At 54.3% G+C, this 27,145-nt stretch overlaps 1 protein-coding gene across 2 annotated transcripts in view; it reads right to left on the reverse strand.

Moving 5' to 3' along the window:
* Positions 1-27,145, reverse strand: part of LOC111145877 (paired box 5) — a 191,327-nt gene that overhangs the window by 9,615 nt on the left and 154,567 nt on the right. For both annotated transcript variants that reach the window (XM_022501163.1, XM_022501162.1), the window contains one exon: positions 675-761. In XM_022501163.1, the coding sequence (XP_022356871.1) occupies positions 675-761 (87 nt within the window). The remainder of the gene's footprint in view (positions 1-674; positions 762-27,145) is intronic.

The raw sequence follows: 27,145 nt of genomic DNA on the forward strand, positions 1-27,145 counted from the left end.
GCTCTTTTTGGCCTTTTGAGGGCTGAGTTAGCCCTGCTTGGTCTTTGCAGGGGCACACATATCTCCGATGATATACACAGATCAGGCTGGCCCCAGCAATGGATAATCTGCCAGCCTGAGGCCTGGGTAGAGGTGGGGCACCAGCTGAGCTCAGAATGGCAGGACGAGGAAGGCCTTTGGGCACAGGGCACTCAATTTCCCAATGGAGTTGGCTCTGCTGAAGTCCATGCAGACATCACTAATCAATCACTAAGCCTCAGAGTCCTTATCAAGACAGGTAGCCACTACTAATCAATCCAAGTTGGCCTCCTTGCTGCCTCAGAGATTTCTCACCAGAAGATTCAATGATTCTTAAGAAGTATGTTACTCCCGGGCAGGTACTTTTTCTACACTTCCCCCCTTCCTTCAACACCTCTTTTTCTCTGTTTCCCTTCTCTGCCATTTTCCCTTATCTGCCAAAACATCTTGGGGAGGGAGGGGGGCTCGATTAGAGCTGGAGTGGTGTTTACTGTCTGAAGCTCCCATCACAACTCCTGGCTAGCACATATCTGACGCAAGCTACCCACCCCGACTAAGGGACCAGACCGCAGGCTGTCAAGGGACCCTGGCCCAAAGAGAGTCGTAATGTGGCAGCTGATGGCCCTGGGGCCCCACAGGCTTCTACCAGTACTCACCGAGCAGCCCCGGGTTGGGGAACCTCCAGGAGTCGTTGTACGAGGGATACTGAGGGTGGCTGTAGGGGCTCCCGGAAAACTCACTCCCTGCATGTGGTGGGCGGAGAGAGAAACAGGAACCAAATGTCAGGTCAGGTTTGGAAAATGCCAATGGCATTTGCCTCTTACAGAAACGGCAGGTACTCTTCGTAACCAATAAAGGCCATTCTGGCCCATGTTCCTATCAAGCGGACGGCTAACACAGGCCTTGTTTCCCCCTGTAACATTTTCCTTAGCAGAGGGAGTGAGTATCATCCTCTAACATGCATACCGTGACACTACTGTGTGCCAGGTGTTCCCTGGGGATATCGGGCCATTTTACAGGTGAGAAAACCGATGCCCAGGATTGCTCACAAAATGGTCTTGACCCAAGTTCGAAGCTGCAGACCACCTGGCTCTCAGCCCTGACTGAGGCACTCCAGTGCCCCAGTGTGGTTTCCGTTTCACTGCCTGGGTGCTTCCTGAGTGGCTCTGGACTGAGAAGCAAAGGTGACCTCGGTTCTAGTCTGGCCCTCTGTGTTGTGAATCCAGAGGGGGCTGCTCTCAGGGCCCTGGTCTACCGGGGAGGATGAGACAGATGCTCAGGTCCATGCCAGGAGAAGGCAGACGGCACTTTGCTGAGAAGGCTGGGGAGCACAGCAGAGGGAGTGTGTCGGGCCTTCTAGGCATTGGGAAAGGGGCCAAGGTTTGCTGCTGGGATGCACAGGCAGAAACTATGAACTGTGTCAGGGTAGGGATGGCGTTGGGGAAAGGCAGCGCAGCAGGGCTTGAGGACGGCTCCCTCTGGCCCCACTGCTGCTCATGGGGCCCTGCTTCTTGTGTCCGGCACTTCCCTGTGCTCTTTCTCCAGCCCCCAGAGAGCCTGTTTATCACCAGCCAGCCCTAGGAAAGGAGTCCAAAATTCCTGCCCGCAAACCTTGCTGCTTTGGCTCTGCCTGTCTCCTCCCCGTGCCTGGGATTCCCAGAGCACCTGGTTTGGACCTCACTTAGAGCGGACACCACAATGACTGGCCCGGTTGTGTTGGCAGCTGGCTGGCGAGAGGCTTTGTAAGCCACCGGTTACAGAGCATGTGGCCCCTCCCTGGCAGTGGTGACAGGAGTTACACAGCCTCAGGAGACCACCCTCAGCCCAGACATGCTTCTGTGGATTCCTCTCAAGGATGCCAAAGGGCAGGAGCCTCCAGAAGGACCACCCAGAAGGCAGGACCTGGAGCGCTGCTCTTTCCTCAGCATCCAGGCCCAGATGTAGGGTCCCTGGGGCTCCACCAGGTAGGGCAGAAACAATAAGGGAAGCCCGAGGGGCCAGCTGCTCCCACCCCCTGGGCCCACCTGGCCCCCTCCCCATTTCTATAGGCAACCACAGGCGGAGCATATGCACACACACGCGCACACACACACACACGTGCTCCTCCTCAGGCCTCTCTGGGGGCCACTCCCAGCCTGACAGGCTGAGCCTTCCAATTCTCTGTTTTTTATGCCTCAGTGGTCAGGGTGTCAGGTTCCGGCGGAGGGAGGGAGAGCATGGTGACAGAGCTGGGCCGCAGCAGCCCAGGCTCCACATATCCATCAGTGCCTCCTCCTCCTCCTCCTCCTCCTAGGGGCCAGGGTGGGGGTATCAGAGAGACCGAGTAGCCTGGAGAAGGGGGACAGCCACCCTCCTCTCAGGGCTCCGGGCTGCCCCATCAGAGGCACTTCCTGACAGCACTGTGCCTGGGCCCAGGGCACCAGGCTATGCTGGCAAAGGCTGTTTCTGCTTCTCCTTCTAGCAACATCATGCCTGTCTGCCAGGCTCAGCTCCAAGGCCGCCTCTTCCGGGAAGCCCTCTTGATCTCCAGCCCCTCAGAAATGCACGTCTTGGATCCATTCAGCTGAAATTAACTGTGTCTGTGTTACCCACCCTGCACCCTCCACCACCTGGTCCCCAAACTGGCTACTTTTTGCTCTGGGAAGCCCCCTCTTTAGACGCACCCTGTTTCCCGCAGCATCCCACAGCACCTACATGGGAGTCTCCTGTGACGTGGGAGTGTCTGCCCCACAGGTCTGGGTCTGATTCTCCTCGGATCCTGTGCGCCAGTCCCCACCCCCCACGCCCCCCATGTAATGACACCCCATCCACAGCAGACGGTCGGGATCTGGGGAGAGCCTGTAGTCACCTGCCTCTACCGGATACACGACACTCCTGCACATACATCTGCATGGCGCCCTCCCTCACTTCCTTCTAGGCTTTGCTCCAGTTTCATCTCCAGACCACTGAATTTAAAATGGAACCGTTCCACCCCATCCTTCTTTCCTGATTTTCTTCCACAGAACTGATCATGACTCAACATCTCTTTTGTGCTTATCCTGTGAATTCTGCCTCCAGTATGATGGACGCTCCATGGGGGCAGGGAGTTCCGTCTGTCAACTTCACGTCCCCATCCCACTGTCTAGCACAGGGCCTGGCGTCTAGCAGTCACCGAGAATGGTTTGTTGAATGAATGAAGAGGTGTGCCTCAGTCCTCCAGGGACACAAATGACGATGGCTCTCGCTGCTTCTGCTATTAGTACTGTGAGCCGGGGCTGTGTGGAACGCCTGCTGCATGCCAGGATTCAAACCGGTTTATCTGACCCACTAGTGGCTTCCACTCACAACACTGTCCTGCTCCTCAGTGGAAGATGAGAGCCCCCGGGGACCCCCGCCCGGTGAGCTGAATGGGGACTTTGTGGTCATCCTCAGCCCGCCCTGGGAGAGTGAGCACTCAGGGTAAGGGCAGCTTCCCCAGCTCGGGGCCCGAGGCTGACCTGTGGGAGTGGTCTGGCCACCTGCTGGACACATGAGATGTGGGGAGGCCATGTCCTCAGATACCAAGACGGCTGCTTGTCTAGAGACCTGGCCTAGTCCTGACCCCAAAGGTGGCCGGAAAGCCGCAGACTCTCTAGGTTCAAGCCCACAGGCTACCATTGAACCCAGCAGTCCCTAGGCAGTGTGGCACAAAGGCTGGGAGCAAGATCCCTGGAGCCAGACTGTCCGGATTTAAATCCTGAGTGTGCTTCTTCCTAACTCTGTGACCTTGGGCGGATCATTCAGCCTCTCCGTGCCTCAGTATCTTCCTCAGTAAAGCAGGAGTAATTAACAGATCCCACTGCGTGTGGTCACTATAAAGGCTGAACGGGTGACGATACACAGAGTGCCCAGCACACAGTGAACTCTCAGCAAATGTCGGCCATGACCATGACCTGATCCCGCTCGCCAAAGCTTCTCTGGCATTCAGAATCTAATCTAACCCTCCTGACCATCCCATGAAGCTCACAAGATAGATGCAACTGTCTGCATTTTCTATGTGCAGAAATGGAGGCTCAGAAGGGTGGAGTGACTCCGAGTCTGCCCCCCACCCCCGCCAGCTCAGGACCCTCTGTCTATGTGACCCTGCCTTCCCATCTCAGGCCTGTCTCCTTTTTTTTTTTTTTTTAACAGTCCCTTCTTGTCCGCTGAGCTTGGATTTCACTTCTCCCGGGTCATCTCCCCTGCTTCAGATTCCCACACTCATGACACCCAAGGAACACTCACCTTCTTAGAAAAATGAATCCTGTCCAACTGAGAGAAGGTCTGGGGAAAGCACTGGGGGACTTTCTGGGGCTCCTGGGAGCATGTGAGCCAGGAGAGACAGGATTTTGATAGGCAGAGGGAGCCAGTCTTTCCCAGGCACAAGCAAAGGGCTGGGGTGGGACTGGTCAAGAGTGCGACCCCCTGCATGTCCAGGTCATTGTGAGGCCTGGCAGAGGCATGCCCCAGAGCAGAACTGGGGGGCAAGAATATCACGCTTTTCTCCCAGTAAAGCTGGGACCCAGGGGAGCCTAGGGAGTGCCAGGATCTGGAGCATGGGCTGGAGAAGGTGAGCCTGTGGTCAGGGAAACCAGCCAGGTGACTGCTGCTACAGTCCAAGCAGGAGGGGACAGGGGCCTGGGAGGCAACGTTCGATGCTATTCAGGGCGGGAAATGGAAGCCCCTCTTTGGGCTCATTGTTAGGACCTCCTGCAGTACTGCTAGCTGGCCTGACACAGCGACCACACAGCAAACCCCTTCCCAGATGGGAGTCACACTCGAGGTGAGCACAGCTCAACGCATAAACCTGTGGGATCGCTGTGGCACACACCTGGAACTAATGGAACATCGTGTCAGCGGCACTCACAGACCAAGATGAACTCCTGGTTTAAAAAATAGGTAAATACCTTCTCTTATGACCATCCAGCACCGAGGACAGCATGGGCCCCTTGTTTCTGTCCACTAACCGATCCATGCTTTTGGCATCTCTCGAAAATACCAGCCCCTTAAGCTGGACAACCTTTTCTTTGTGCATTAATAGAAAAGTTTCTGTGAGGCAGACTGGGATGCCAGCCCAGTCTGGGCAGCTGTCACTCAGTGGACAGTGAGGCTGTCATCTGGAAGGCACGGCACATGGGCCCTCCTCAGAGACAGCTCCCGGGCTGTCTGGAGTTGGCCACATATGGGCCCCTAGGGACTGTCACCAACAGAACATGTCATCATCGTCTCCATCCCCAGCCTCCTGGGAGGGAGCAGTCCCGAGGGGAAACCAGGACTGCAGTGAGAGCAGACCTGGAGCCAGCACTGCCGGTGCCCCCCCATATGATGCTGTGGGAACAGAAAGCAGGAGAGAGGTCCGGGAAGGCGCACCCGCAGATGGGTGTGGGCGTTCCTGTGGAAGGGCTGGGCACGGCAAGGGCTCTGCACTCAGCCCTCCGCCTACTGGCTGTGGGGCCTTGGGTGAGTGAGTGAATCTCTCTTGGGCAGAGTCTCTTCATCTTGAATACGGACCCACACATAGGATTGGTGGGGGGGGGCGGGTGGAAGAGAACTCCCCTCTCCCCCTACCCAGGATGCTGAGGAAGCAGGAGAGAGGGGGAGGCGGAAGCACCTCTTCTAAAAACTGCAAAGGCCCCAAAAGGAATTGTCCAGCTCTCATGAGTTCTCGGATATGCAGAAGAAAGCCCGCACTGAGTTTAGGGGTGGAGTTTTAGAGGCCAAAGCGCTGTGCGTAGGAAAGGCCCTGGATCCTGGGCAGTTCTGTTCTGGGGAGGAGAAAAGGGCAGCAATGGGAGCTGTGAGCAGCCCCCGTGTGGGGAGCGTGGGGGGTGAGGGACATTTACGTGGGTGTCAGGATTCCCATTTTAAGTTGTTCCTCCCGGGGGCTGTAACCAACCACCATCTCAGATACATTTGGTAAAACCAACTCGGTTGGTGTTTTCTTCCTACAGGGGAATCACGTGCGTTGGCTGAGTGCAGGGTCTGGGCAGCCAGCGGGGCTGAGATGAAAACATGTGGTCTAAGAGCAACAGAGCCCACAGAGCCTGAGCACTGGGTTATGTCAGGGAGCCTCACCTGGCCACGTGGCAGCAATCTCGGGGAGGACAAATGACTTTTCCATGAGGCAGAGAACAAGGGTTTGATTCAGCTTACTTGAGCTCAAGGTCCAGAAAGTCCCAGCTGGCCGTGGTGGGCACTCTGCACTGGGTAGAGGAGAGCTGGGGCTGGGGAGCAAGTGTATGAGCTAAAGCCAGGAGTTGGGACTAGGCAGATGGGGCATGATAGGACCCAGGGGCACAGGAGACAGACTCCCCGCTCCTCGGCGGCCGGCAGCACGGCCCAAGAACAGAGGGCTGGCCCCCTTGCAGGCTCGTTCCAGGGCCACAGGTAAGCTCCACCGTTCACTCCTACCCAGAGCTGTCTACTGGGGAGAAGATGACAAAAAAATGGCCTTTGGAGTCAGACCCATTGTCCCGGCCAGACTCTGTCACTCATAGGCTGGGTGGCCTTGGGTGCATGAATATATCTCTTAAGTCTCAGTTTTCTTGTCTGTAAATGGAGGGGAAGGAAAACTCTACTTTTGAAGCTTGTGAAGATCACAGGATTTACCAGTTACAGATCTTTGCAAGCCCTCGTGTGGGGAGGACTTGGTGCCTTCTCACCACTGATGGTAGAGAAAACGTTGTCTTTTCCTGCTCCCAGCCCAGACCCTCTGACCACCACCCTGACTGCTGAGAGAGGCCCCTGACCCACAACTTGAAGGTTCTTCCAAAGCCACTAAACAGAATAAAGCTGAGGAATGTGTGTTCTTTCCTCGAAGACTCAGGAAGAAATCAGAGGCTTAAGAAATTTAGGATAAATGGTGGATTTCCCCAGAACAGTGATGTCTTCCAAATATATAAAAACGAGTGGTAAAGATGAATGAGGTCACTATAAAGGACTGATTAAAATGAAAAGTTTTTTTTTTTTTTTATTTTAAGGCAGCTTTCCTGGAGATTCCAGGGCCAGGAAAATTGTCAGAAATCAGAGCTGTTGTGTTTCTCCTTTGCTAAAAGCTCAGAGATGGCAAGAAAGTCGAAGTTTCCTAAAATTCTCAGAAGTGACAGGTAAACCGGCTCAGTGTAGCTCTTAATTAACCCAAAACGACACCTGCCAGATGATGGGGATTTGCAGCGCTCGCCAGGGGCCGACCCCATCTGCAGATGGTGGGCTCCCACCTCTGCTCGAGACCTTGGCCGGCTGTAATTAACACACAGAAAGTCTTTCAAAGTGACTTCGCAGCCAAGTTCTATATCTGAAGGATTGAAGCTGGGCTTAGAGAGAGAAGCTTTGCAGAGGAGGAGGAGGAGGAAGGAAAGATGGGAAAAGGACTGTGAGATTTTCTCCAACTCCTCCCCATGGCCCTGGAGAACCTCGTGACGTGCCACGGCTTGGGGGCGGCGGGTAGTCTGCGCACGTGGCTGTCTGTAGCTAGAGCGACGACAACTACAGCACGCCACACAGGACCAACTTTCAAATGTAGAGGTATTAGGTACAACTGTATATGCATTATGTTACTGTTTTAGGTGTTACAGGTGTAACATACATGTATATAGATGCATACGCGTACACAGACATATACATATATACACATGTGTATACATGGGTGTGCGTGGGGGTGGTGCATGCCCACACCAGATTCTGGGCTTCTGTCAAAGCCTCTTTGAGTGACTTCGATCAAGCCCCTTCCCCTAAGACTCCGTTTTCTCATGTGTAAAGTGTGTACAGCAGAGATTCGAACAAACAGCCTCAAACGTTTTCCAGCACTAAGGCTCTCCCCTTTCCTACCCTCAATGCACCCAACTCCCAAATGGGCCCCCTGGAAGGCCAACACTTCTCAATCTCCCTCTCTCCAGAACAAGACCTTCGTGGGCTCCTAACAGGGAGAGGAAAACCCGAGCAAACTCTGTAAAGGTCAGCTCTGTCAACCCGGACAGCCTGGCACACGGCATCGATCCCTTTCTGGGAAAAACTTCTTCTCCTACCAGCTCAAGCCAGCCACGAAGACCTTCAGAAAAACAGAGAAGAGAAAAACCGAGAGAGAGGGCAAGAGTGAGGGAGTGAATGCAGAATGTGTCTCCTTTCTGCTTCTCGGGAGAGCCATGGGCTTCACAGCTGGACGGCAGTGCTGGCTGGGCCCCCGTGAGCCTGGGCTCTGTTGACTGGCTGTGAGGCGGCTGTGTGACCACTGTGGACCTCAACTTGTTCCCCTGGAGACAGGAGCTCGTTGGGTCTTCAGCCCAATTCCTGCTGTCTCCAACCATGGGACCAGAACACAAGAACCCTACAGGGAACCCAAGGGAAACAACCCCACCATCACATTTACGACACATCCACTGTGGGCTCTGGGGCCCATCGGACCCCACTAGCTGGCCATCCATCAGAGGCAAGAACTGGGGCCTTCAAGCCACCTAGAGCCGACCAAAATATATGCCCCAGTGTTTCCAAGGGGCAAGGGTGTCATCAGACACAAGTGAGTTGTGACTATTGTCCCCCGAGGCTGGCTTCCCATCTTTCTGTACCAGTCTGGCCCCTGTAGAGATTTCCACTGGAGACCCCGGCTATGCTGCGGCACGTTTTTGAGTAGTTCTGGTTCCATTTTAATCTGTCCTCCTGCTGTGGTATTATTCCAAAGTCCCATTCCGTTGTCCTCATCTACACCCACAGCGAACAAGACAACGGGCAATGTACAAATGGCTCTTGCAGCCTCACTGGGGCGCAAGACAAGCCTGATTGGTGCGTATGTGTACGGGGCGAGGAAGTCCCAGGTCTCTGGTGTGCCTCCCCCCAGGAGTGCCCACACGCAGCACAGTTGTGAGGAACAAGCCTGCGAGACAGGGACCAGAAGCCCTGCTGTGCCATCCAAGCACCTGCAGGGTCTGGTCCCAGCGAGTTCTGAGCCGCACCTCCCACAGCCCCCTGCCCCAAAGGCCAACGGCCCTTGCCCACCCACATACTCCATGGGGCCCCTCTCCAGCCACGTATGCTGTGTCCTTCATCTGAAATGCCACCTTCCTCTTCCTCCTAAGTCCAGTCTCCCAACTTGTCAAGACCCAGCTCAAATACTGTTTTCTGGATCGCACATCCCATTCCCCCACTTTCCCCTGAGCCCTCAGCCCCATGGCCCAGAGCGCCTCCTGTTCAGACTTTGGGGGGCAGGTAGTTGTGACCCCATCTCCATTCCTCTTGCTGAGTCTCCTTGAGAGCGGGAACCAAGAAGGATCCATGTGTGACCAACAGCTAGCACTGCTTGGCCAGCCCCTTCCAGTGTCAGACCAAAACTGCTCAAGAGATCATGCTGGAAAAGCATTTCTAAAACTCTGGTTCTTGATCTTTGGTAGAAGCATGAGACAGAGACCGAGAGGGGCAGCAAAACACACTGAGAGGGGAAGGATGGAGTCTGTGGCAAGAACCAGGGTGCGGGTCCCACAGGAGGAAAGGCAGGAGGCACAGTTGCTCTCCTAAGTGGCCAGGCCCCCTCCAGGCCTTGCTAGGCTGCTCTGACACACAATGACAGCACCAAGCCCGGCTCACTGAAATAGAGTTTAAGAGAAGTTTCATCCTTGTGGTTTTGCTTTTGTGTTCTTAAAAAGCGCCAGCAGAACCCACTGATAGTTCTAGCTCAGAAGAGAGCACGACCCTACACTATTCCTTGGGGCCGCAGCAGGGATGGAGAAGTGGGAAGGGTTGCTATTTCCTTACCACCCACGTGGCCATCAAAAGATGCTCAGTCTGGAAACCTGAAGGTTTTCCTTGAGTGACCTTGCCAGAAGCCCCCATTCAGGACCTAAACTGCTAGGCTCCTGATCCCACACAGTTCAGTTGAAATAACACTGAACTATATTCCCAAGAGAATCCAGCTCACACACCAGTGATGGACATCTAATAAATGCACCAGGAATTCAGCAAATCTACCCAATTCAGCATTCACAGGGGCCCTAACTCCATTCAGAGCTCTGTGCTAGGCCTCCCGAAAGGGTCTCAGGCTCTGGATCTCCAGGAACTCCCTTCATCTCAGGGGTTTTTAGACCAAGAGCTAGAGATTTGGGTATGAGAAAAGGGTGAGGCATGTTTGGAAGCAGAGAGGAAGTTAGAATTTAGTCTAGCTGGGGTATCCGGGAGGGCTTCTTGTAGGAAGAGGCTGAACTGGGGGCCTCAGTGAACATTCAAGCTTCGTCATTGAGGGGGTTCCTGAACCCTGTCCCTGTGCCCCTCCTGCCAGCCCTGGCTGCGTTCAGAAGAGTCCAAACATGTGCCCCTGTCACCGGGGAAGGGAGCCTAGGGACAAGGTCTCCAGCCCCTCCCAAACAGGCCAGTTTAGCAGCACGTGGTGGGTCCTGGCTGGGACAGGTCACAGAGCCCAGCGATGCAACGGCTAACATAGCACACTGCCCAATAAACCCAGAAACTCTTTAACAGCTCGGAACCACGACGTGATTTTTGCAAGTAATTGTGAAGCAGGGGGCCTGAGGCTCTACATGGGCAGTGGCTGTGGCGATGGTAAGTGAGGCGATGGGGAGCCTGGGGGCCGTGGCCTGTCACTCCCTATCTAAGCCCCTCAGCCACATAGCCAAGCGGCCTCGGAGAAATCACTTTACCCCTCGGAACCTGCGTTCCTTGGGTACAATGTGGAATTACAAGGCTCTCAGGACTCAATGCTATCGAAGTCCTGTGTGAATGAGAACGTGCTCTACAAACGAAGGGCTCTACAAACATAGAGCTCTTTGGTGCTTGACTCAGTCCTTGGCGCATAGCACGTGCTCTGTGCGATTGCTGGAAGAATGGAGGCACTCGAGCTTGTTTTTTAATGAAAACTGTATTTCTAGGTAGTTTCCTCATATTTCAACAAGTGTCCCAAATGCTTGGTTGTAAAGAAAACCTTAAGCTAGGAGCTAGGCCCCTGATCTCATTCTGTCTCCACCACAGTGTGACAGTGTGACCTTGAACATGTCTCTTTCAGGTTCACACAGCCTCAGTTTCCCCAGATGGACAACGGTGGGGTGGGAAGGAGATAAGATTGGGTTCCAATCTTTCTGCCGCTAAATACTTTTTCATCCCGGACTCCTGTCCAAAGGCCCTTTGCTTACTTGAATAGCGAATCTAATGCCATGCCCCTTTAAAGTATTCTGTGAGACCTTTTTGGGGGCAGATCGACCATTTCCACCAGGCTGACTGTAAAGCCCTTCTTTCCGGCTCCCAGACTCAAAAAGTGGCTCCAGCCTCCTCCAGCTCAGGGGTCAGAGGGTTGCCCTCTAGCCTCTGAGCACATTCCCAGAGCCTTCAGGGACTCCGTCTCTCAGCCCAACTTCAGCCCAAAGCAGACTTACTTTTCTGTGGCCTAGACCTTGGCCTGTCCCTGAGAACAGCCAGGGGTCCTCCTCAGAAGAAATCGCCTCCCCCTGCCGGGGCCCAGCTCAGTGCAGCGGCCCGAGCGTCCTGCCGCTGACTAATGAGAGGGAGGTGATGGTGTCATACCTTGCTGGGAAGTCACAGTGCTAGTCCCGACCTGAGCCTCCTGCCATCAAATTTTAATGCTGCCGCTGACATATTTATGGAAAGCCTCACCAAGTGTTTGCGAGGACACCAGACAAGATTTACCTCCACAATTACTACCACGATGCACAGGCTTTGCTGTGCGCTGGGAACCCGGAAGCCCAGAGGCGCTGAGCACCAGTGCGCCCGGAGGAGTCCGCTCAATTCCACGCACCTTTCCCACCCGCAGCACGCGGGGCCTGGGGCGGCAGAGATGAATCAGACAGCCTGCAGTCTGGGGTGGGGGGGGCAGCACACACATAAATTACACAGATCCTGGGTGGCTGGGGACCCCTTGGGGGGATACAGGTAAAGAAGCAGGCGAGGCTGAAGAGGGGGAGGGGAGTTCCTTCTCTCTCGGAGTCCCGGGTGAAGAACCAAGCCAAAGCCCAGGGCTCTGAGGGGCCATTCAGCTGCTTCACCTCTCCCGGTTGCTTCTCTGCTGCCCAGGCTCGCTTTTACCACCCCCCCCATGCTGGCCTCCAGACTCGCAGCCCCCTCCTCCAGTACCTGCGCCCCCCTCCCAGCCTCTCCTCTGCCCAGGAATGAGAGGCAGCCTCCCAGCTCTTCACCCTTCCTCACCAGCTCAACACACGCTTTTCTCTTTAAGGTGCGTTGCTTTCCCAGGGCAGAGCTGCCCTCGTGCAGGAATAATGGGCAGTGACCCAGGCCAGGAGTCCTCAAACCTTGCGGCCTATTAGCACCATCTGGGGAGTTCTGGAAAACCCAGAAGACCAGGTCACACCCCATCCTGGTTACACTGGAATCTCTGGGCTGGGGCCAGATGTAAGTATGTGTCCATGCTTGGGAGGTGACTGCCGTGTGCAGTGAGTTCGAGAACCCATGGTGGCTACTCGAGTGCAGCCACATTAGCACCGCTGGGAAGCTTGTTAAAATGCAGCACCCTGGGCCCCGCTCTGGGCTCACTGAACCACAGTCTACTCTAGAAGATGATCCCCAGGTGGCTTGTCTGCAGTGGAGTTTGAGAGACCCTGCCAACACGCAAAGGAGTTTCCCAGCATCCTCAGGGGCATACTAGTGTCTGGTCCCCGGCTCCTAAGGAGGCCAACTGCTAAGAACCTGAAGAAGGGCCCGCTGGTGTGGGTGAACGCAAAGCGGGTCATGAGCAGCCACCATCATGCTTTGGCAAGCTAGGTCGGGTGCTCGTTCTGTGCAGGGAGCTGAATCAGGACCTCCCCTTGGGCCCGTCCTCACAACTCCAAAGACCAGGAGGTAGTCTCTTCTCTACTGTAAACTCACCACAGCGAGGCTAGTGACTAGGTCAGCCCTGAAATTAGCTGTGCTGATAGAGATCTCTTCTTTCTTAAATCCAACTGACATGTCAACCCATGTCCTCTGTGACCAGCCCAGAGACCTGCTGAGAGGCGGCTTTGTGGGGAAAAACCTGGGGCCATGGGGGAGGAGGGGAGAGGTCTTTGGGAGCCCTGGAAGGAAGAGTGGAAAAGCCTCCTAAGGGAGCAAATGCAGGGCTGGATGGGGGAGAACTACAGGCGTGCTGGGGAGGCGGGCCTGTGTCCATCTTGATGTGAGGCACCCAGCAGATCGTCTGTATCCTTATTTATACACTAGATATTGACTGAGGGCCTACTAAGTACCTGGCACTGTTCTAGACACTAAGGATACAACCATGAACAAAACAGACGAAAGACCTTGCCCTCACAGAGCTCGTATTCTAGCGTTGTACAGACAATAAACAAAACAATTAAGAATACAGCATATAGCATACATTAAGGAAAAAACGTAAAGTGGTGAAATTTTAGATAGAGTGAGTAGGGATGGCTTCACCAAAAATGTAACTTTTGAATGACAAGCTGAAGGGAAGTGAGAATCAGCTATTTGACCATCTGTGGGAAGAGCTCTCCAAGCAGAAGGACCAGTAAATGCAAAGGCCCCGAGGCACAAGTGTAGGCGGTGTGTTGGGACACCAGTGAGGAGGTCTGTATGGATGCAGAGGAGAGTGAAGGGGAGAAGGCAGAAGATGAGTTCAAGGAGGGAAGTGGGGAAGGGGAGATGATATAGGACTTGAGCCTCTACTCTAAGTGAGCAAAACGGGGACATGTCCTGACTCAGATTTTGATGACTTGCGCCAGCCGCTATGTTAAGAATGGACTGTGCTGAGGATGGCTGTGGAGAGGGCGGTAAGGAAGCTATTTGCAAATATCCTGAAAGACTGACCTATCTACAGAGTGGTCCTCTCTGGCCATTTGGAGTCTAACGTCACGAGGTTGAGAGAAGCCAGGCTGTGTGGCCATGGAAGCAGATGGTCAGCTGGCTAAGGCCAAGGACACCTATGGAAGGAGGCTAGATGTAGGCCACTGGGTGGAAGGGAAAATACCTGGCTCTCTAGGATATCAGGCCAGCCTCTTCCTCTCACTGAGTCTCCAACAAAGGTAATAACCAAGGGTCCCCACAGGGTTGTGATGAGGATTCCAGGAGAGTATGCACATACCAAGTACCAACGGTGGGTAAACTGAGAAAGGAGGTGGTTGCAGGAAGTGCCCTGGCCCTGTACTGCCACAGACCAGGAACGCAGCGGGGCGCTGCCCCCCGGTTCTCCACTAGGGGGAGCCTGGGCAATTCTTCCTAGAGCAGAAATGCAGTTTGCCGGCAGCCATCCTGTCTCACCCAGGGAATTTCAGACATCTCCAGGATGGCCTTGTAGGGTGGGAATGGACGTGCCCCTGAGCTGTCCTCATCGTATCTGGGACCTTCTCTTCAAGAGCCCCCGAACAGCAATTGAGAGATCAGTACATAGACCCCTAATGTTCCATGGGGCTCATGATCCGGGCCCCAAATAAGCAAACCAAAGACGAGGTGGAAAGGCGAAGCCACAGATGGCTGAAGGCGTGCAGTCTGAGGCCCACAAGCTAGATGACTTTTAGCTCACCCAGGCACACACCTGCACGTTTGTCTCATCTCTTGGTCCACCTGTTATTAAATGTGGCTTCTAAATCTTTCCTGAGCATCTGCTCTGTGCATGGTTCTGTGCTGAGCCAGGGGTGGGGCTGCCGTGCAGCAGGGACTCAGGCTCATGAGCCCTCTTCTGCCCCTAAACAGCCAGGAGCCAGCTGGGGTCTGGGATTTCTCAGGGTCTCTTTTACCTCTGCATTTCTCTGAAGGCTCAAAGGCCCAATGAGAGTCCCTTCAAACAGACAAAGGGGCAGGGCCGCCATGTAGGAAGGAGTGGGCTGTTCACTGAGTCAGAGCCACCGGCTGATCAGCCGAGTGGGGACTGAAATCCACCCTGCATCCTGGCATGGGGCTGCATCTGGCTCACAGGGAGGAAGGGGCAAGCGCCTGAGAAACAGCATGAGGGAACCCAAGGCTTGTGGCTCCCCTCTTTCTCCTGCAGCAGCTCCTTCATTCTGCTGTCACGGATCAGGAAGGGAACACAAGGATGGATGCAGACAGTCCACCCGGCTTCTCTTCCTTCAGGCCACACTTATTCAGCCCTGAGGAGGTGCCAAGCACAGTACGAGCGCCAGTCCCCTGCACGGTGGTGCCGTCATGCTTCTCTCAGAAGCAGAGCTGCTCTCAGGGTCCTGCACCTTCCCCTGTTAAAAGGGCTCTTGAGCAGGCAAGACGGGACTCTGCCCTAGCCCTGCAACTTGGGCGAGGTACTCTGCGTGAGCTGGGGCCTCAGCCTCCTCCTCCGTGAAACAGGGGAAGATCAACGGCAACCTGGTGGGGTCATTGTGAAGGGCACGTGGGTTGGGGTGAGCAGCATACAGAGGCTCTCACTAGACGGCACCTACTGTTAGACAGCAGGGCCTTCTATCTCTCAGCCTCCCGACAGCCCTGTGAGGAAAATCATAGATGCCCTGCTACAAAGACGCAGAGCCTGCGGTCCGGAGAGGGGAATGAGACTTCCCCCACAGAGGATGGTAAGCTCGGAGGCAGGACAGAGGCCCAGCGGTGCAGAATCCCAGTCTAGGGCACCCTGCCCACAGCACACACCATCTAGCCTCCCCCAGTTCTCCATTACGGCTCCATTACGGAATTCCATGAATCATCTGCACAGAGATATTCCAGGTACGGGGAGGGGGGGGGGGTCCAGTGTTAAGTCAAAGACAAAGAAGGGAGAGTAAGGCAGGATTTGAATTTGCCCCTTGTGGAGGCGCATGTGGGAGAAGGTGCCCAGGGTCCCCACTCTCAGAACCCACCTGCAGTGAGGGTCCCTGTGCCCCAACCAGACCCTGAGTTTGGGGGGGTCAGAGCTCCACTCTCACTCTCCCGCACTGCCCCAGGCCAGCCAAGGCTGGTGGACCTGAGCCCTGGCCAGCCTCCCCCACCAACCCACCTGCCTACTTGCCTCCTTCGGCCAGCCGGCACGGTGGCAGGCCCTGCTGCTCCCTGGGGAGTCCGCCGCCAGGCCTGATGGCGCTGATGGAGGGAGGGAGGCCGCCAAGCTGTCAGTCTGGAGGTGCCCCTCGGAGCCCCTCCTGGCTGGAGCGAGGAGGGTGGGCCGGCGCCTGAGCTGGGCTGTCAGGGCCTTCACAGAGACGAGGCCGGAGAGGCGCTGCCTGACAGCTCGCTCACCGAATTAGGACCATTTGCATGCTAATTTCCAGCGCTCTAACGGGCTGGCAGGCTGGCTGGGGTGTGTAGAGTGTGCAGAGAGGGGCGCCGCGGCCTCCCTGCCCGCGATGGAACAATGCTTGACTGATCTAGCTGCGTTAACGAGCAAATTATGGTAATTTTGTTATTACAAATGCATAGAAATTTCCAAAGCAGGCAGCCATTCAGGGCAGCTCCCTGCTCCTCCCCACTCCTAAATACTGAGCCCCCTGTTTGTACACATGGGCCTGGCACCCACTTCAGGCATGGAGCTTTCCAGGGGCCAGGCATCCCTCGGAGCCCTCCTGGGGAAGCTGGCCACAGGCCAGAGCCTCCCTTCCTGTCAGCAGGCGAGCCCTCGGCTTCTGCCTCCCCCAGACCTCACCTTCTTGTCCCCCGGAGTCCCTGCTTAGTCCCTGCGCCTAGCAATCCCACAAACCGGCCACAATCGAGCAGGTTTCTTTCCATTCTGAGTAGAGTAACTTGGGTGATTCTCCCCACAGATGCTCCAAGGACTCAAGAAATGCAATTATTTCTGTGCCCTCTCTGTGAGCTGGGCTCAGCACCCAGGAAGAACAGAGGGACTATCTGAAGAAAGAAGGGAGAGAGGGAAGGGGATAGGGAAGGAGGGAGGGAGGCAGGCAAGGAAGACCAGAACTTACCCCACAACTGCGGACAGTTAAGAGCCCCCAGCCCTGGGCCGCTTACCGGTGCTGTAATTAATCTAAGACCCCGTCAGAGGAGTCTGTTTGCCGACTGGCGCCCGGCAAGAGCTCCTGGCATTTATAATTGTCCTCTGTCAAAAGTCACAATTTGTCCCAGTTTTTCTGGTGATCTTCTTCTTGATTAAAACTATGTTTTTGGAAGCACGCGCTGGAACGCATCCAGACAGACACTGTTTCCAGGAAAGTGAGCTCCTGCTCGCGGCCGGCAGCCTGGGCAGCTCCAGGTGCGGAGCCGGGCACAGAGCACCGGCTTGACGGTGGCACCTGTCAAAAGCCAGCCCACGAGCGAGCGGACGGGGGTGCGCGGCCACAGCTTCACTCCCAGACCTCCACGTGGGACCCACCGGCCGTCCTCCTACTTTAGAACAGGGGTTTTAGGTTTGGGCCGATGTTACTGAAAGGTCAAGAAGCGGTCTCAAACCCATTTTGGAAGTCAGTGGGGAATAAATCACCAATTATGGAGGAGCAGGACACCGTGGAAGGTTCTGCTCCCGGCAGCCAAGGGAGCCTGAGCCAGCCAGGACCCACAGAAGAGCAGGGGAGGCAGAGACCTAAATGCGAGTAGAGACTTTCTAACCTCAGCTGGGGTCGTGGCCAGATTTTTCTATTCGTCTGACTTTTTTTTTTTTTTTTTTTTTTGTCAGAGAGAGAGAGGGAGAGAGAGCAAGCACAGGCAGACAGAATGGCAGGCAGAGGCAGAGGGAGAAGCAGGCTCCCTGATGAGCAAGGAGCCCGATGTGGGACTCGATCCCAGGACGCTGGGATCATGACCTGAGCCGAAGGCAGCTGCTTAACCAACTGAGCCACCCAGGCATCCCCTATTCGTCTGATTTTCTAATTGGGTCACAACTTCCAGAGGGAAACTGAACCCAGGAAAAGAAAACAATCATTTCTTTTTGTCTAGCTGCCTGGCTCTGGGGGAAAAGCAGACAGCGGGAGGAGCTGGGGTCTTGGCCTGGCCTACAGGCCCCCAGCAGAAGCTCTCATGGGCCCGGGCACAGGAACTGTCTCCATCCCAGGAGATGCCCTGGCAGCTGGCTGGGTCCTAGGGCTAGGGGAGAGATGTGGGCTCAGGAAGAGCACGCCAAAGTGGGGGTCAGTTGGGTGGGAGTCCTGCTTTGGGTTGTTCTAGGAACCAGGAATACCAGGCCTGCCTGAGGTCAGGAGACAAAATGCTCTCTTTTCACTGCTTCGGTGAAAAACTGAGAGTGAGGCAGGCAGGGGCACTGGTATCTCCCCAGTAGGAACAACAGAGCAGGCGGCTACCACCGCAAGAAGGCCAGTCTGGCTCTTCCTCTGATTGGCTGTGGGACCCTGAGCAAGTGCTTTCCTTGACCTCATGGGCACACTCGCAGGCTGATTTCTCAGGTTCAGTCCGGCCCTGTCCATCTGTGGCAGAGGGAGCTGCAGCTACAGCATGTGCGGGGGTAGGGGGAAGACGTCCAGGCCTCTGTGGGGAATGTGTTAGCACAAAACACTCCCCACAAGGCAGACGCGCCCCAGTCTAGACCTGGGCTCACTGCCTCCAGTGCTTTTCCTACAGGCAGAGTCCCCCAAAGCCAGGGGTGGGGCGCGCAGCTGGGGTCCCCACCGAGTCAGTGCCTTCCCGTTCCCTGCTTCACACCCCCACCACAAAATCCTGGGTCATGGCAGCTGGTACACAGCTGGTCTCCACGTTGGATTCCCTTGCGGCCATTTTCCCAAATGTCTCCAGCTTCTTCCTGGGGAGTCCTGTTGCCAGAACTCCCCCACTCAAAGTGCCCTCAGAGAGTCTGCACATTGACAAAGACCCGATGGAAAGCAAGTTCCAGGGACTGTGGGGATTTGCTTCAATCCAAGACTCCTAGGTACAGACAGACATGGCACCCCCTGCCCCCAACCCAGATCTGCTCGAGCACACCCTTCTCTAGAAAGTGCTTTCTAGATGTTAACGCAGTGTTTCTAAGAGTCCGACTCCAAACTGCAAAGTCCTTCCCTTGTCGTCTGGACTGGACCACCGCTAGCTGTGTGACCTGACGTGGACCACTCTTCCTAAGCCTCAGTTTTCGTCTCTGTGAAATGGGACTATGAACCATGCCCTCCTCACACCACAGCGTGGATCCTCTGAGATGACCCACGAAAGAGGCTTGTAAATTGTAAAGATCTGTCCAGATGGTGGTTCGTATTCTTTGCATTGTTGTGAACAAGACCTCGAAATGGCCACAACTGTCACGCATCTGAGCTGGCGGGACAATGCCCAAGGCATTTGTGACCTGGGATCGCTCTTTAGACAAAAGGACATGATAACACAGTTGTCATTTTTAAATTTCCCTTCCTGGCTCTTATCTCTCTTGCTCTCTTTTCCACTCCTTCCCTCCTTCTCTTTCTTTCAATCCTGGATCTACATCTCCCCGATTTGGGTCCTTTATGTGTGCCGTTGCACATAGACTCCTTATAAAGAAAATTCATTTGTTCAGGGTCACCGCGTGGTTTTTCATTAAAAACAAATTACCCGCATTCAGGGAGGACATCTGGGCTTCGCGGGTCCCATTAATGACTATATTTCCAGCCTCCCCGGCCCGGTTGGGCTCCCCTTGCCTGTCACCCTGCGTTCCTGGCCCCGGGAGGACAATGAGAGTGACAGTCAAGTGAAAGGGAAAACATGAGGGATGAGGGCAAGAGGTGAGTCCCCTGAGAGGGGAAGGAGGGAAAAGTGAAAAAAATAAATAACTCAAACAGAGGGTAACAAGGGCCATTGTCTCAGCGTCTTGCAGCCAGGAGCCAGAGCAAATATTGGAAGAAAGAGTGGGGCACGGAAGCCAGGCCGAAGCTCTGCTTAATTACCCAGTTGGGCCCTATGCCCCTGACTCTCTTCTCAGGACAAGGTAGGGAGGGGCCTGTGCCTGATGCAAACGAATTCCACCCATCTCCACTGAGCGCCTACTGTATTCAGGGACAGAGCAGGTGGGGGATTCCGAGAGGGGCAACCAGTAGATGGGAACACTCCACCAACCGCAGCTCTGACCGAGGGGGACTGGGGTGTGCTCCGTGGAGAGTGGAGGCCCCGGGCAGAGGCTCGGAGGGGGAGGCGCGCAGAGGCCGGTTTCCTGTAAGACAGAGCATCTGACTGGGTGCCTAGAAGATGGGTCAAGCATGGAGAGGGGAAGAAGCGGAGTAGAAGGGAAAGTACTGGAATCTGAAGTGTGGTTCTCTGGTGTCCCAGCTGGGAAGAGGCTCTTCTGGGCCATAATGAGGTCTCTGGGTCAGGAAGGCCATCACAGCCCTGTCAGCGCACCAAGGAAACCAAGACCGTCTCCTGGGCCCAGAGCCCATTCCTTCCCTCCACGGGCCCCAGGGGCTGGGTGAACTGGAGCGGGAGTGCCAGGTGCCAGGCCCAGCTGCTCCCCTCTTGGCTGTGCACCCCTGGCAAGGCGTGATACCTCTCTGAACTCAGCGAGCCTGCCCCTGAAGTGGCCACGACCCTCCAACCTCCCCAGGTGCTTTCAAGCTGTGCCCTGGGGTCATAGAGGTGCTCCTGTGACACCACCACACGGACAGGCGGGAGGCCCGCGGGTGGAATTAGCTCACGGGTGTAAGCGTTTCGGCCTCGTTAAGAAGTCTTTTGAGGAGCAGGTGCCGAGCCCTCCTGGATCTCCGTGCCCCCAGAAGGCTTGGAGCACTGCCCGCGCTTCTCTGGAGAGACGCCCCAGGCAGAGTGACCCACAGGCTTAGAGAGGATGGTCCCGCCAACTGAGGGCTGACCGCAGATGAGGGCTGGTACATGGGGGCTGCAGATTCCAGCAAATCAAAGGGAGGAAGACGCAGACAACCCCAGCAGATTCAATCTGGCTTTTTGGAAGAACTCCAGTGTGTATAGAAGCAGAGCCTACCTTCCGTACTCACTGCCCCCCACCCTTGATTCATTCATTGTCCCCCTCCTCCCTCCACCTTCCACAGACCAACATAGGTTTCATCCTCAGTGACAAGCCCAAGGCAGACACTCATCTCTTCCTAGATTCCTCCCCTGACCCGGGATTAGCTACACCCCTAACCTCTTACATTCTTTGATGTGGACAGCATTTCACAATTTTACCAAAACTCTGCGAAGTCTGCTTCAGACATGCCCGTCCCCCTCCAAGCTTCCTATAGAAAAATTCTGGAGTTCTCTATGCCTGATATCCCTAATCGAGGCTGCAGCCTCCCTTTTCTGTGCTCCCAGAGCCCCTGGGTTTATCTCCACGTCTGTCTCCCTAGATCCTTACCGACTTGCCCATCTGCACTACAGACTAAGAGCTTTTCATGGACAACGGCACGACTTTCACCTTTCTTTGCCTAGGTTTGTGCTTGGCCCATGCAAATAGTCAGTAAATGTTGGAAGGGAGAGAGAGAGAGACGGAGAAGAAAAGAGAAAAGCTGGTAGATGGCTGGATGGTGGGCTGGCTGCTGAAACCTAATCAGCTCAAGGTCTCCCCATTTTTAAAAAAAAGATTTTAGTTATTTATTTATTTGTCAGAGAGAGAGAGAGCGCACAAGCAGGCAGAGTGGCAGGCAGAGGCGGAGAGAGAAACAGGCTCCCTGCTGAGCAAGGAACCTGACTCGGGGACTCAATCCCAGGACCCTGGGATCATGACCTGAGCCAAAGGCAGCAGCTTAACCAACTGAGCCATCCAGACGTCCCACCCCCCATTATTTCTTATGTTCAGTATGGTTCAACAGGACATCGGGTATCTCCCACACTGTTTCTTCCCAGACCCCCAAGTGCCTTCCTCTGGGGGCACCTCTCCCACCCACAGTACAGTACTTCACACATAAAGGTACCGCAGTAATACTTCTCACTCTAAAAATACAGAAGGCTGATTCTTATAATTTTGCTTCTGAGATTATGTAGCCACAAGCAATTTATCTAACCTACGGTTGGCTATGATTTCTCAGCAATTAAGATACAGATCAGGGAATCCTTGCCAAGTGAGAAAATCCAACTTAAAAGTTGTTTTCAAATGTAATGAAATTTTTATGAGCACTAAATTTAATAGTTAATGAAGTTAACATAATGTTACAATTTGCAGACCCTAAATTGAACATTTATTAATGCCAGTTTTCTGGCTTCCTTTTTAAATTTTTGAGGCAAAAATAGTTTCAGTTAGGCTTCAAATTGTTGTAAATTCCTGAAAACTCTTGGGCCCTTAGCCCACGACCTCTCAGGGACCCTGCATTCCCCATTACTGTCCCATAGAAAGTCCTGGCTAGGATGTCAGCCTCCTTCTTCAGGACCCCCAGTGTGGTAGGGGCTAAGATACACTCACAGATAATGTCATAAAAACTAGGAGGAATGTGGAGTGCCTGGGTGCCTCAGTGGGTTAAAGCCTCTGCCTTCGGCTTGGGTCATGATCCCAGGGTCCTGGGATCAAGCCCCACATTGGGCTCTCTGCTTGGCGGGGAGCCTGCTTCCCCCTCTCTCTCTGCCTGCCTCTCTGCCTACTTGTGATCTCTGTGAAATAAATAAATAAAATCTTTTTTTTTTTTTTTAAGATTTTATTTATTTGACAGAGAGAGAGAGAGAGAGAGATCACAAGTAGGCAGAGAGAGGAGGAAGCAGGCTCCCCGCTGAGCAGAGAGCCCGATGCGGGCCTCGATCCCAGGACCCTGAGATCATGACCCGAGCCGAAGGCAGAGGCTTTAACCCACTGAGCCACCCAGGCGCCCAATAAATAAAATCTTTAAAAAAAAAAAAAATAGGAGGAATGTTAGCCGGAAAAAGTGGGCTGGGCCCTAAGCCTCCAATGGGTAGATTATTGGAGTCGGAAAAAGTGGGCTGGTCTGAACCTTGGACACTGTGGGGCACTGGCTCTTGCATGGGGACCCCTTCCCTCCAGAGGGGTTCCTCCCAGCCTTTCCCTTCCTAGCCCAGCCAGCTGAGCCAGGCCCAAAGCACCATTTCCTTGTTTGCCCCAACCAGGACTCGACCCCTTAACCAGAGAGAACGGACACCCAGCCCATTAGCAGACCTTCAAGCAGAAAGTGGTCCTGGGAGGCGATGCAACAGGAGGGCTTACCATCCCTGGCGGCTTGCGAGCCGGGCTGCTCTGCCATTTACTGTGTGGCCAAGTGCTGAGTTTGACTCCCCTGGGACACTCTGCTAGGTCTGCCCTTGTCCCCTGAGGGTGTATGTCCTAGAACCTGACTCGGCCCTCAGGACTTAGGAGGATGAGGGCCCCAGGCCCAATGAGGCTGCCCATTCTCCTCAGGACACCCACACTCGAGGGCTGGGTCCCTGCACTCCTCTCTGAACCAAGCCGGGAACCCAACATCTTGGGGCTGGGAAGGCCGTGGACAGCCACCAGGTCTACCTGCCCCGCTTCTCTTCACCCCGTGCTCAGATGCCCTCCACCTGCTTCAGTTTCTTTTTAAAAAAAAAATCCTGACTGAATCCCCCAATTTCCTAAAAAGGCATCATAATCCACAATTTGTTTTCGTTTTTCTTTTCTTTTTTTTAAATACCACTTGCAGAGGCACATCAGGGGGAAATGAAAAGTCAGGAACCCAGACACACGGTCTCCCTCACTTGTGACTGGTTCTCAGTAACCGCCATCAGAGGGAGTGGAGATGGGGACAGGCAGACACAGAGAAGCCCGCCCGGAGGGGACGACAGACGTCCTCAACTCCTGCTCCAAGCTCCCTGGTGCTGGATACTTCCTGGGCAGCCAGTGAGCTCCTGGCTCTGGGCACAGCAGGCCTCCCCAGCTAGGATCCTGCTTGTCACCTGCACCTGCCATGGCTGTGTGAGAAAGGTCTCCTCCCCTCAAGGTCCCTAAAACTAGATCGAACTGGCTTTGCAGGTGGCAGTTTGTCTGAGACTCAGTTCTCACTAACTGAAAACTCGGGACACCTGGGTGGCTCAAGCTGAGTGTCTGACTCGGTTTTAGCTCATGGGTCCTGGGTTCAAGGCCCAAATCATCGTCATCGGGCTTCGTGCTCAGCAGGGAGTCTGCTTGAGAGTCTCCCCCTCTGCCCTTCCCCCCACTCATGTGCAGGCACTCACGCCGGTGCTCTCTTTCTCTCACTCTTTTTCTCATATAAATATATAAATAAATATATATATATATTTTTAAGAATAGCATTTAGATGGAACTAATCATGGTGACCTTTGCTGCTTCTAAAATTTGTCCTAAAATTCTAGAGTCTAAAGTCTATAAGAGCCCACCCCGGGTGCAGAGGCTCTGAAGGCTAGTCTTTGCCGGCACAGCGGTGTAGAGACTTGGCAGTGGGTATACAGGATGAACATATCCTGAGGCCCCCTGCCTTCAGCTCTACCTCTTGGAAGTCATTACCAAAGCACACAGGACAGCCCAGGGCCATTGCCCTATCACATCACAGACCCAGACCTAAAGGAAACGTAGACGTATTTGCTGCTCACTTAACACAGACGTGGCAGGGCTCAGAGAACCTTCCAGTCAACCTGGGAGGTGATACCAGAAGGCAGAGGTGTCACAGGCATAGAAGTCCTAGAAGAGCAGGACCAGAAACCCTCTTAGGGAACATCGTATCCAATCTCCTCACCTCCTGCCTCCTGTTTTAAGAGAGAGCAGGGAACCCCAAGGCCATGTCCCAAGGTCACACTACGAGTATCTGGCAGCTGGAATCAGCACCCAGATCTCTGAATTTCAGTAGGAACTTCCTGCTTCCAGTGTGTTTTCCATCTCTGAATCTTGGATTTTGCAGTTTTTTTTTTTTTTTTTTTTATAGGCTCCATGCCTAGTGTGGAGCCCAGCATGGGGCTTCAACTCACCACCCTGACATCAAAACCTGAGCTGTGACTGAGTCGGAGGCTTCACTGACTGTGCCACCCGGGAGTCCTGCCTCTCAATTCTCTTCTTTCCCCAATACAGCAAAGAGATCGTTAAAGCTCATTGTGGGTACTGGTTTCTCCCCATCCCAGCATCACTTCAACACAGGGGTCCCAGGAGCCAGCTCTGGGCTGCCCAGACCAGTCCTCAGGCTCCATTCCACAAAGGCACAGCCGCCTCACCCAGACTCACACCCCGATCTACCTGCGCAGAGCCTGCTGGTGGTCACAGCAGTTGGTTGCACAACCTCAAGGCACCCGAGGTTTCCTGGGGTTGATGTTTGGGTGCTGGGAGAGGCCCTTCTTCACTCGGCCCAGCCAGTCCTTCCTGTCTGTCCCTGTCTGCACCCCAAAACTCTGGCTGGATGCCCAGGCTCTCTAGTCCTTAGGTCTTCTCACCCAACACCACCCCTCCAATTTCTCAGACTGCCAACTCACCTTTCAAGGTCCCGCCCTAGTGACCTCCTCTGGGAAGCCTTCCCTGGTTTCCCCCACCTCACCCCATGGGCCCAACAAATTCAGCAGCCCCCTCCTTCACATTTCCTCGGCACATTCCTACATTTTAGCTCTTAACGCAGCATGCAGGGATGATTTTTTTATATCTGTCTCCCCAGCCTCTCCGTGAGCTGCCTGAGGGCAGGGACTGTGTCTGCAATACCAGACCTAGCCTAGAACTGGCACTTCCAGGAAGTGTGTGAAGAATGAACCAACCGACCAGCCACCTGCTGTTTCCCCCTGGTTGAGTCCGGTGTTCCCCCCAGTCAGTTCTGTTCCTGGTGTGGCAGAGCGACTGGAGGCCACTAGAGGGCAGCAAAGAGTCAGGAACGAGCAACAGGTGGTCTCCGGGGAGCCCAGGGTGAGCTTTGAAAGGTGTGGAGGGATTTTTCAAAGTACCCAGGCCACAGGACCACCAGAAACCCCAGTGAGGAGAAGAAAGAGCTAAAACCAAAGGCCAATCATTCTCTAAGCAAACACTCTCTGAGCCTGACACTTAGCAGTGGGAGGCATTGGGGAGCACTGGTCCAATCCCCACCCCCCACGCTTCAATCCCTCGACCAGGTCCTTCCTCGTTTGTCAGCCCTTCCCCTCCCCAACCAGCCCATTTGCCTATCCTCAGTTCTAATTTTGCAGAAGGGGCCTTATATAAGACTGGAAAGGGATCCTTCTGGCTCCCATTCACTGGTCCTAGCCATGCCTTTCAGAATTGTGCAGAATATATTTTCCCCATGGTCCATATGCTTGCTAAGCGAAGGCCAGAAAGTGGAAATGGCATTCTCAGATCACACAGTGACTCCCTGGCTGACTCTGGCTACAATCCAGGCTCTTGCTTCCATGCTGGGCACCCCTTGCCCCCACTCCTGCTCGCCAACTCTCTTGCCTGTAACTGGATTCTTTTCTATTTCTCCCACCAATGCATGGGCTCTATGGGCCATGAACTCTGCTGGAGAGTCCTCAATCTGACACCAGCCTAGGTCAGGCCACCATCATCATTGACGCTTGCCACTTACTGCGTGCTAAGTAAAATTTTAAGAGCATCACACAAATTACATCATTAAAGCTCACTCTTATTCCCATCACCCCCATTTTACAGATGAGAAGGAAAGGAGGGCACAAAGAATTTTCATCTCTTGCCCCAAGTCACACAGCTAGTGAGATACAGAATGGGGATTCAAAGCCAGGCAATCTGGCTCCAGTGTCCCACACTTCACCGTGTGGTTGGGGACTGGGACATGGCGGTGAACAAAACAGACCTAGTTTTGTATACTGCACAGCCCTTGTAGACTGCACAGATCTGACGGGAAAGAGGACAAGGGTAGAGTAAATCACTAAGGAAAGTCCTTCACCTGTGCTTAGTATCCTGCATGAAAAGAACAGGATGCTTTTTGAGAGGAACAATGGGGGGCTCCTTGTTTGTCTGGTGTGGGAGGCAGAATAATGGCTCCGGACCCAAGAGGTCTACATCCTAATTCCTGGAGCCTGTGAGCATGGTGGGTGATACAGCAAATGGGAATTGCTAATTAGCTGAAAGCCAAGAAGAGTAACCTGGATTACCCAGGTGGGGCCAATAAAATCCCACGAGTCCTTAGAAGGGGAAGAGGGAGATTGGAGAGAGAAGTAGAAAGATAGCGTCACAATAACAATCCAGCCCAACACCGCTAGCTTTGAAGATAAAGGACTGGGGCCGCCAACCAAGGAATGCAGGGAGTATCTCCACACTGGAAAAGGCAAGGAAACAATTCCCCTCAGAGTCTCCAGGAGGAACATAGCCCTGCCGCCACCTTGATGTTAGCCCACTGAGACCCACTGTGGACTTCTGACCTCCAGAACTGTAAGATGGTGAATTTATGTTTTAGGTCACTAGTTTGTGGTAACTCATTGCATAGCAATAGGGAGTTAATACGCATTTGGTTACCAGGCAGACCCCTCTGAGGTG

The sequence above is a fragment of the Enhydra lutris genome, unplaced genomic scaffold (assembly GCF_002288905.1).
Source record: "Enhydra lutris kenyoni isolate GAN:26980312 unplaced genomic scaffold, ASM228890v2 scaffoldscaffold13, whole genome shotgun sequence".
Taxonomy (NCBI): Eukaryota; Metazoa; Chordata; class Mammalia; order Carnivora; family Mustelidae; genus Enhydra; species Enhydra lutris.